Here is a 10,716-nt window from a genome sequence, read left to right as displayed (position 1 = left end):
ACTAACAAGATTGACAGTTTTACAGTTTAATTACATGAGCTTCTGGCCATTGTCCTGAATATACAGAATACTTTTTTATCCACCTTTTTATTCACGTAAGAGTGGGCGTGGCCATTTGTACATTTTATGGGTTCAGCTTCTGGTCTCATCTGCGTCCAGCTATTTTTAGCTGTACAAAACTGCTCATTTTGCTGCTTGATATTGCTATTTTGTGTCTCTTACCGTATTATTTTAATGTATTATCCTAATTATGAGCACACTGCTTGATATTGCTATTTTGCGTCTCTTACCGTATTATTTTTATGTATTATCCTAATTATGAACACACTGCTTAATATTGCTATTTTGCGTCTCTTACCGTATTATTTTAATGTATTACCCTAATTATGAACACACTGCTTGATATTGCTATTTTGCGTCTCTTACCGTATTATTTTAATGTATTACCCTAATTATGAACACACTGCTTGATATTGCTATTTTGCGTCTCTTACCGTATTATTTTAATGTATTATCCTAATTATGAGCACACTGCTTGATATTGCTATTTTGCGTCTCTTACCGTATTATTTTTATGTATTATCCTAATTATGAACACACTGCTTGATATTGCTATTTTGCGTCTCTTACCGTATTATTTTTATGTATTATCCTAATTATGAACACACTGCTTGATATTGCTATTTTGCGTCTCTTACCGTATTATTTTTATGTATTACCCTAATTATGAACACACTGCTTGATATTGCTATTTTGCGTCTCTTACCGTATTATTTTAATGTATTATCCTAATTATGAGCACACTGCTTGATATTGCTATTTTGCGTCTCTTACCGTATTATTTTTATGTATTATCCTAATTATGAACACACTGCTTGATATTGCTATTTTGCGTCTCTTACCGTATTATTTTAATGTATTATCCTAATTATGAGCACACTGCTTGATATTGCTATTTTGCGTCTCTTACCGTATTATTTTAATGTATTATCCTAATTATGAGCACACTGCTTGATATTGCTATTTTGCGTCTCTTACCGTATTATTTTAATGTATTATCCTAATTATGAGCACACTGCTTGATATTGCTATTTTGTGTCTCTTACTGTATTATTTTAATATATTATTTTAATGTATTATCCTAATTATGAACACACTGCTTGATATTGCTATTTTGTGTCTCTTACTGTATTATTTTAATGCATTATCCTAATTATGAACACATTGGTTTGTAGTGCAGTTTACCATTTACTGCATGTTGTTATTCTTCTCGTTATTTCCCAATAGCGGCTAATGAACCGGAAGTCTCATCCATAAGCTTACTTACGCATTTCAGAAAAATTACATAAAAAATTGCTAATATTTCTACAAATACACAGTTTTCAATTATTAGTTATTTAATATATAAATGTCAGTTATTTACCAGCTAATAATATATAAATGTAAAAAAAAAAAAAAAAAACTTACTATATATATATATATATATATATATATATATATATATATATATATTTGTGAATATTTAACAAATATATTTATTTTTTAAAAATGCACATTTAAATGATGAATGATGCAAACTAAATGCACTGTTTGAACTTTATTCAAAAGCAAACCCCAACATTAAATTCAGGAAATAAGAACAGTTTTCTTTGATCTTTTTTCGTTTTTAAAATTTAATATTCAGGTGCAAACCAGCTTATCTAAAATCTCCTAGTCACAAAAGAGGAACACAAAATGCAAGTTGAGCAATCAAAGGCAAGGCTATGAAACACACAGTCACAGGTTTCAGCTTGCTTTACACACTAGGTTTTTATGTATGGGTTTATTTGAACTAGTTTGTACTTAGACTAGGGCACATCTTAAAAAAAAAAAGTTATATTAACTGAACTAAATTAAACTGAACTAAATAATACAAGCCGACAGCTAAAAAAAAAAAAGCATAAAAACTGAGAAACACCTTAAGCTAAAGAAACACTTTAAGGTGTTGAAATTGTCATTAAGATGCTCAGAAAATAGAAAACTAGCTATTAAAAAGTAATCTAACAAATAAAATTAACTCCTCTGCGTAAAACTGTCATGTAAACCGTAAGTGAAAAAAGTAAATGTGAAGCCCTATATGTCTGTACAAGTCTATCTGTTTTGCTGCCCATTGGTGGTTTGAGGTTTGTGATTGGCTGGATCATTGGCCTCCCACAGCTTCTGAAACTCCTGCTGATAGGGCCGGACGAGCTCCGGCTCCTCCGTAACCATGATGTTTTCTTTGTTGCTCTGGACTGCGGTTAGGGTCCAGTTGAGGGAGCCAGTGATCAATTTCCTGCCATCCACCAATGCAAACTTATGGTGCATATGAACAGCTTTACTCATCTCATGCCTCACACAGATGCCTGTAACAGAGGTCAAAAACAAATTGGAAACTATCAATTAGCTCTAAATCTTCTTGCAAATTAACAATAGATTTTGTCAAACATATGTCAAACCCGTCCATGTGTAAATCATCTAGATCCTTTAAGTATGCGCTAATGCATCATCACAGTCTGCAGTAGCCAGGTGTGACAGCTTGCAGAAGTTATAGAAGTGTGTACTGAAATAACAAAGGCTGAACCAGACAGAACATGTGCGAGCTGTGCTGCTGTTGTAATCTACGTAAGAAGGAGAGTTTTTACTACCTGCAACAGTCATACAAGTTCTGACTATAAACCGTTTCATACTGCATACCACAGAGTTCTGAGGACAGGCCCATGCTAAATACAATGATAACATTTATGAAGCCACTAAAAACCTTGAAAAATTAGAGAATTGTTTGGTTTTTTTTTACAATTTTTTTTAGAATGAAAAAAAAAAAGTTCTTAGAAAATAAAAAAAAATAAAAAATACAATTAAAATTCTTAGTATTTTGAAATTAGAAATTTACTCTTAATTTAATAACAATGAAGATTAATAAAGTCACAGACATCATAGACACATATATATATATACATATACACACACACACACACACACACACACTGATGCTCCAAAAGGAAATACGATGCATTAAGAGCTTTTTGAATTTGAAGATAAGGGTAAATTTAATTTAATTTATTTTGTCTTCTGGGAAACATGTATCTTCTGTAGTTTCTGAAGGGCAATACTAAATGAAAAATATGATATTTAGGCAAAATAAGAAAAATGTACACATCTTCAGTCTGTTCAAAAATTTACACCCCCGGCTCTTAATGCATTGTTGAGCGTTTGAACCTTCTGTAATAGTTGCGTATGAGTCCCTCAGTTGTCCTCAATGTGAAAAGACGGATCTCAAAATCATACAGCCATTGTTGGAAAGGGTTCAAATACACAAAAATGATGAAAAGGCAAAGAACTTGTGGGACCTGAAGGATTTTTCTGAAGAAACAGCACGCAGTTTAACTGTTTAGGACAAACGAGGGACACATGAACAACTATCACTAAACAAAAAAATACACAGTATTAAGAATCAAGCGTATGTAAACTTTTGAACGAGGTCATTTTTATAAATTTAGCTATTATTTTCTCTTGTGGACTATATTTAAGCATATTTTATGTGAAATATATTATTCATGTCAGTACTAAACAAAAAACATGTTTGCATAATCCCTCATATTTTGGTAAAATAATTAACATTTTGCAGATTCTGCAAGGTGTATGTGAACTTTTGACTTCGACTGTATATATATATCCTTTTTGGAGTTAGATGACAGACATTTTCATTGAGTGAACCAACCCTGTGAAGTCACATTTATGCATCAACACACCTGCCTTACGAAGGGCGCCGATCTGAGATCCAGTGATGGTCATGTAGTCTCTGTCCGTAACCACTCGTACAACGACTCCCCGTTTGTGCAGGAGGAGAATCGCCCTGCTCAGCTCCATGTGAGAGAAGGAGAACACACACAGGTCCAGTGACAACCGTGCAGAGAGAAGATGTCTAAGGAGCCTGGAGAATGATGTCTCAACCCCATGGGGAAGAGGACATGCACTGGGCGCAAAGAGAAATGCACAGAAATTAGTTGTTTTCCTTATTATTGCATGTTTAGATTAGAAAAAGTTGATCAAACTACCAGGGGAAATGTGTATGACGTGTGAACAGGTGCTCAACGCAGACTTGGGGTGAAGGGAAGAACAGAACTTCTTTTAGGGGCCCGCGAGAGTCTCTCAGACGCCGCGTCAGCCAGTTCAGCCACTCCACCCCCAGAACGAAAGCTACGGCTCCCAGCCCTAACACTTTCATCAGCTCTTTAAATGACATCTGAGAAACACGCAGAGAGAATGGATTAGAAAGTAAAGCAGTGTTATATTACACTTTTTGAACAATAAAAAGAGACTGTATGTTCCTGAAGGTGAACATTTTGTTCTACCTTTTGTTTAACCACATACATTTGGGATCACAAACTCTCAACCTGTCATTTTCCCAAATCAGGGCCATGCATGGATGGTGCCCACCCACAGAAAATGTTATTAATTTGTTCCATGTTTCAAATTATTGCACAGGTGCTTGTTTCTGATTGGTCTGTGGAAACATGCAATCAAATGCTTTTGTATAATGAACACTAGATTCACTCATCTTACTCTTTGGTTGCTGTCTACTCACCTAAACAATGCAACTCAAAACAATATTTATGCGTATTTATATTAACAGGTACACGACTAACTAACACAGTTATGTATGACCAAGGACAATTATTTATATATATATATATTTATTTATTTATTTATTTTACAAAAATTCTTGACCACAGATAGACTTAAATGACCAATGAGAAACGTATTCCAGGGTGTTGTGTAATAATTTGAAACGTTATCATAATTAATATAATTGATTATTCTTGCACATTTATCCTACGTTCCGAAATCAGCAGTTGTGGTTGTCATATAACTGACATTCATGACGAAAAAATTTAATAACACCGTGTTTTAATGTTTAATTAAACTTAAAGCTTAAACGTCTTTGACACTATGGTAGCGTTTCTGGAAAGCGACTAATACAACTAATTAAACTTGTACTGCTGTTTGTCATTTATCCAGGTACGTGTTTTGTTACGAATCGCTTTTTATAGCACAAAATGTGAGAATATTTTGATATAATACCTGTTGGGACATGTCTGCCGAAGTCAGGTGACAAATAAAAGCACATGCGTGTTGTGGTCAAGAGCAAATCGTTCTTGTGAGTCGAATCATTTCAAAGAATCGGTTGAAGAGGTTCACGAAACGAATCGTTTTCGAATCGGCCGGAGAGTTTCTCGAATAAAACAATTTACAGACTCACCTCTTTCAAGTATGTCCGATTTGTGTTTGTACTAAACCAAAAAGCTAAGAGCGACATAATAGCACGGACATTTGGAGTGAAAGTAGGATTTAATGGATGGGATGAAATGAAATGTGAAAACGAAAATTTGAAATGAAAATTATGACTTGATTAATGCGATGGTTTTATTAATGCATTTTATTTGCAGCGAAGAAAAACTTTAAATCCAAGTAATTTAAATTAATTTAATGTTTGTTGTACATACAAATTTGCTGAATGTAAATTCTATTTTATATTATGTATATTAACTTAGACGGAACGTGATAAAAGGCAACGTATACACACGCAAGTTTCATTTGGGAGTTTTTTTTTTTTTTTTTTTTTTGTTTGTTTGTTTTTTTGCTAGTGTATGTCACAACGAGGACCGTGATGACGGCGTAAAAGATTCACTGAATCAATTTTTATGTGGCTCTTTGAACCTGTTTAATGCAGGAGTTGCTTTTAAAAAAAAAGTGGCAAGTTTGTTTCTTCCCAAACAAGACGTTTTTAACTGGGTCAGCGTTTATTATCCACAATAAAAGACAGTGTTTCATATTTAAAATGCAGTAGAGAACAATTCTAGAGAATTCTGAAGAAAAGTGCCAAAATGCACCATGGAATATTTTTTTCGGACAGTGTATCATATGGACATGGTACTATGGTAATTCCACTGTATTCTTTGAAAAACCTTGGTGTATCATTCAGTATTACTGTATATATCAGAGTCACCATACAATTACATCACTGTCCTTGATAGCCTACTGTCAGCAGATTTTGTAAGGATACCCTAATACAATACAGGACTAAGACAACCATGTTTTTTTGCAACAATTAAAATGATAACAATAATGAAATAGTGACAAACAAGTAATTATAGATATGCAGCTACCTAAAAATGTTGGTTTCTTGCTGCTTTCAAACATTAAGCAGACATATGCAAGCACAGGCTGAAAAGTTCAAAAGTGTGTAAAATGCGCAAATGTCATTGCAACACTTCCTCAATGCTTACACAAGTTGTGTATATTCTAAACATACATCTATATTTGACAGGGAACAATTAAAGTACTTTTTGTTTAATGACTCACCAAATGTAGGGCAAAGATACATTTATCAGACAAATATCATAACTGTTTTATCCTTTCATTACCTTTGTGAATACATATTTGTTGTCCCCACATATGGATACTAACTGATGATCTTTTGTTTGTTTAATCACATTTGTAGCTTCTGATATTCTGACTTTAAAGACCAATTACATCAATTTTTGAGGAATTTAAAGATAATGTTATATTAGGCAAACTATGATCCATAATGAAGCACCTAAACCAGTTGATCTGGAGTTTTTGTGTGGTAGATGATCCCCTTTAAACTGATCAAAGACTAGCTTGATTGATTCTCTAATTAAGCACATACTGTATGACTAATATTCCACATAAAGATGATTATTAAGTTATTCTGGTCTGGGATCGGAAAGAAAGGGGCATTATCTTCCAATGCTGAATACCAGAGTGTAAGAGTATTAATTAATGAAATCAGTGCCGTCTTGTTCATGAGGCTTGGCGCAGTATTTGCGGTCATACACTAGACGTGCGCCTCCCATTGGGGTGAGGCCGCTCTGAGACGGCACTTTGTTGGTTCCCATCTGCAGAGACACGGTTGTAGTGTCCACCGGGTCTAGATTTACGTTCTTTTCTGTCACCTGTCTCGCTGTGCCAAGAGCAAACATTCCAGCCTACAACAGGACAAATACAAGTGCATTTATTAAAAAAGGCAACATTTGTGGAATTTTTAGGGCATTCTGGAACTTTCCAGAACTGTCCGGTGTGCTTTCAGAATTCTTAGCATAGAGACATTAATGCAGCACGTGGCCTCACCATGCTGGCACATTTGTTGGTGCCCATTTGGAGGTTTATAGTGGATCGATCCGCTGGTTTCTCCATGCCTATATTGGGATCATAGAGATGGCGTCTGGTTCCATAAGAGGTCATGCCCTTTTGGCTGGCATATTTGTTGGAACCCATCTATGAATTCAGATGAAAGATATATATTTTTAGATATACTAATGTTCAAATGTTTAGGGTTAGATTCTTTTGAAAAAAAAAAAAAAAAATGTTTCAAATAAATGTATCACAGTTTTCACAATAATATGAAGCAGCACAACTGTTTTCAACACTAATAATAATGAATGTTTCCTGAGCAGTAAATTAGCATATTAGAATGATTTCTGAAAGATCATGTGAGACTGAAGTCTGGAGTAATGATGCTGAAAATTCAGCTTTCCTTTACAGGAATTAATTACATTTTAAAATGCATTCGAATAGAAAACAATAATTTTAAATTGTAATAATATATTTTACAATATAACTGCATTTACCTCTTTAAAAAAAATTGTACAGTAGTGATTTTTTTTAAATTGTCATAGCTGCAAGTGCTACAGAAGCAGAGATTGTTTTACATTCAAATTAAATGCATCTGTAATTCAAAGTATTTTATTTACATACTCTTGCACATTTTTTTCCGTCATTCAAAATATTTTCTGTTTTCATGTTGCATTCTTATTTCTCATTGATGCATCATATGTCTAGTGTTTTGACATGTGACCTGCTGGCTGATAATGCTATTCCCCGCTTTCATCTTGTCAGGATTGAATTTCCTTTGCTTTTTTGCTGCATACTTCACACCGATGTCACTTTTTGTGTAGAAGCCTTTAGTCTTGGCCTGGGTGGAGAAAGAACATGGAAAAAGACATAACATAGAAAAAGCATAACATATCTTTGGTCGTATTCACAGGTTGTTCAAGCTGCATATTAAAGAGTTGAATCAGTTTCTCACCACTCCAGCCAATGTGACGAGGGTACACTGGACCTGGGTGTGGTTCATGTCCTCGAAAAGGTCATTGGCCTCAAAGATGTCATGTGGTTTCAGCCCATATTCACCAATGGCACGAACAAAGTGAGTGATGTTCTCTAACTAAGAGAGATTGAAGGAGTAGATCAAAATTGCTGAAATAAAAATAAGTTAGGAATGGATACATCTTGTGTCATAGTCATAGATACCACTATGCCATGTCCAGAAATACAGTTTTTGTAGGTCAACTCCACAGTTGACTGTGGTACTTTAAACAGACTTGAGTTAATGAGGTAAAATAGTCCATTCGTTAGATGGGTTTGACTCTTGTCCTGCATTCCTTGTTATGCAAACTGGTCTTAATTGCAAGTTTGTTTTATCCTCTGTAAGTATTTACACTTTTAATCAGAAACCATTTTGACAGTGCCAAAGAAAAGCCAGCCTGCGTCAGAGTTTCAGTCACTTAGAGCTAAATTCTGTACACATCTACATTCTCTGCATTTCTCAGCACATACAGCCATATCCAGTACATGCACTAATGACATTCTTAAAATGGCAAAAAATAGTTTCAATTTCATAACATGAAAGTGACATTCATCACCATCAAACGTGGCATGAATATAAATTTGACTAGAGTGACATGAGTGAAGCCACAAAATTTAAACATTGCGGATATGCATACTACCTTGTGCCAGTTCAGGGTTGAATGATTGACCTTCGAAATGGATCCAGGTTGCAGTTTGTTGATCAGCCTAGTGAGTGAAAACACCATATAAGCTCAAAAAGCCATTTTTGTGCCATTTTCTGGGTTACCATTGATTTTTTTTATTTTTTAAATTGTTTTTTTTTTGTGATAATTGTCCTTAAATAATTTATTTGGTTGTTTGGTGACATACCAAGTCACTCATGTAAAAGATTTTTTTAGCGAGTCTTTTTAACTGGTTAAATAAAGGTTATTAACCATCTTTCATTTCCGAAACTCACTCGCACAAGATCACACCATCCTTCAGTCCCTCCATGAAGTTGTCAGGAACCGCTCGACCCGTGACCTCATGAATCCACATCCTCAGGTCTTCCTCCATCTGAGGGTCATACTTCTGTGCCAGCTGTAAGGTGAAGTCACGAGTTTTATGTTTTTTCACATAATACTTTTTTGCATACTAACATAACATAATGCTTTTCTAACATTATGCATGCAAGATGTTTGCTTACAACAGCAGAAATCACTTTAGTCAATTAAAATTTTGTTTGTATTTTACTACATAAATGTTATTAGAATGTTATTGTAAATTTAACACATTGTGTCTCTGTTCTGTCCTCTGGAAGTAAATTCAAGCATGAACAGGTTGGCTATAAACATTTACACAAACACTTATTTGTCATAGCAATGATAATACATAAAAACATAATTCTGATCAAAATTGAGTGTCTTTCTTCTACAGTAAGTTCTGAAGTATATTTATTGAAGTTATACACTAATTTCCATGACGTCAGTAAATAGATATCATCCCTAACGTTTCATCAACCGCCTATTGTACACTTAATTTAATGCTAAAATAATTTTAACTGAAGAGCTACAATAACAAAAATAAGAGTTCTTGTTTTTTATTTATTTATGTTATTTCTTTGTTGTTTTTTTTAGACAAATGTTGCTGTTTGGCAACACAGATGTTCTGGAAATTTTGCTTAGCAACAGTGGAAGGAGTTTTCCTTTAACCTGTTGTTGTTGTTTTTTTCTGAATCAGTATTTGCACTGGATCCAAGTGTAACAATTGCTTTCCAAAGAGGAAATGCATTGCTGAAATGCATTGTGTGCAAAGTTATTAAATCTATTTTAATTTTGTATGCAGTCACGGCTGCCAGTTTTATTACATTGGTATTATAAAATGCACATACCTTGTTCCTGACATCAGCAGAGAGTCCGAATGTGGGTCCTTTGCTGAACTGGGTGCTCATGGTCTCTGCTGTGGAGTTGAGTCCTGTTGGTGCTCCTGTGATCCGTATGTATCTGCTCTCTGAGCTGTGGCCCAGGAGTTCTGCTCTGATCTATCTCCATCTTTTAAATGCCCCTCTGTCCCGTTTGTTATACTGTACAAGTCTGCCGCTCATTGGCTGGGGCCTCTTGACCATCTGACCAATCATGAGCATGAATGTACTGCCGGCATGGGTCAAATGAGTTCTAAAGGAATAGTTTAATAAAAATGAAAATTCCAAATGATGTGTTTTTTTCTGCTTTTTGAAGTTTTCTTATCTTCATTTGTTTTAATTCAGAAAAGCAAAAGTAATAATAGTAAATGATTACTAGTATTATAATTGTAAAGGTAATAATAAATTAAACAAGGAGGGCAAGAAGATGGTGGTGGATGGACCGAAAGGAGACGATGGAATTTGAGCTCTTTATTTGGTCATGATGGTCCTACAGCTGTCATGTGTTTATAGACATATTTAGAACAGAAAGAATCCAGAGTGAATCTGAACTGAGTTCATTACATTAGTGAGTTTTTGCATCTGTATATGAACAAGGAGGAGAATGAAAAAGACTAATGTACATATATGTTTTCTTGTGTATT

General features: G+C 34.4%; 2 protein-coding genes across 3 annotated transcripts; both read right to left on the bottom strand.

The window, feature by feature from the left end:
- Nucleotides 1-1,620: 1,620 nt before the first annotated feature.
- pld6 (phospholipase D family, member 6) lies at nucleotides 1,621-5,195 on the bottom strand. Of its 2 annotated transcripts, none has more exons than XM_051116845.1 (4): nucleotides 5,104-5,195; nucleotides 4,077-4,264; nucleotides 3,771-3,994; nucleotides 1,621-2,384 (listed from the first exon to the last, which is right to left on the bottom strand). In XM_051116845.1, the coding sequence occupies exons 1-4, from the start codon at nucleotides 5,113-5,115 to the stop codon at nucleotides 2,131-2,133; spliced, it is 678 nt and encodes a 225-aa protein (XP_050972802.1). In that variant the 5' UTR covers nucleotides 5,116-5,195; the 3' UTR covers nucleotides 1,621-2,130. The 2 variants fall into 2 exon arrangements, with proteins under 2 accessions (XP_050972802.1, XP_050972795.1); XM_051116838.1 differs by lacking the exon at nucleotides 5,104-5,195 and adding an exon at nucleotides 4,374-4,415.
- A 628-nt stretch (nucleotides 5,196-5,823) lies between these two features.
- cnn1a (calponin 1, basic, smooth muscle, a) lies at nucleotides 5,824-10,179 on the bottom strand. The gene is made up of 7 exons (XM_051114692.1): nucleotides 10,043-10,179; nucleotides 9,131-9,252; nucleotides 8,832-8,898; nucleotides 8,132-8,269; nucleotides 7,901-8,017; nucleotides 7,174-7,320; nucleotides 5,824-7,031 (listed from the first exon to the last, which is right to left on the bottom strand). Exons 1-7 carry the CDS (start codon nucleotides 10,100-10,102, stop codon nucleotides 6,819-6,821), a joined length of 864 nt encoding a protein of 287 aa, XP_050970649.1. The 5' UTR covers nucleotides 10,103-10,179; the 3' UTR covers nucleotides 5,824-6,818.
- Nucleotides 10,180-10,716: the final 537 nt, after the last annotated feature.

This window comes from Labeo rohita, chromosome 1 (genome assembly GCF_022985175.1).
Source record: "Labeo rohita strain BAU-BD-2019 chromosome 1, IGBB_LRoh.1.0, whole genome shotgun sequence".
Classification (NCBI taxonomy): domain Eukaryota; kingdom Metazoa; phylum Chordata; class Actinopteri; order Cypriniformes; family Cyprinidae; genus Labeo; species Labeo rohita.
This window is presented reverse-complemented; position numbering and strand designations above follow the sequence as displayed.

What these genes read in the sequence shown, in the direction of transcription:
- cnn1a (XM_051114692.1), bottom strand. Translation starts at nt 10,102, where the DNA reads ATGAGCACCCAGTTCAGCAAAGGACCCACATTCGGACTCTCTGCTGAT. An exon ending in CTGCTGATGTCAGGAACAAG is followed by an intron (nt 9,253 to 10,042) that starts GTATGTGCATTT and finishes TTCACCTTACAG; the next exon opens with CTGGCACAGAAGTATGACCC. An exon ending in CCAACAAATGTGCCAGCATG is followed by an intron (nt 7,032 to 7,173) that starts GTGAGGCCACGT and finishes GTCCTGTTGTAG; the next exon opens with GCTGGAATGTTTGCTCTTGG.
- pld6 (XM_051116838.1), bottom strand. Translation starts at nt 4,394, where the DNA reads ATGTATGTGGTTAAACAAAAG. An exon ending in TGTATGTGGTTAAACAAAAG is followed by an intron (nt 4,265 to 4,373) that starts GTAGAACAAAAT and finishes CGTGTTTCTCAG; the next exon opens with ATGTCATTTAAAGAGCTGAT. An exon ending in CGTCATACACATTTCCCCTG is followed by an intron (nt 3,995 to 4,076) that starts GTAGTTTGATCA and finishes CTTTGCGCCCAG; the next exon opens with TGCATGTCCTCTTCCCCATG.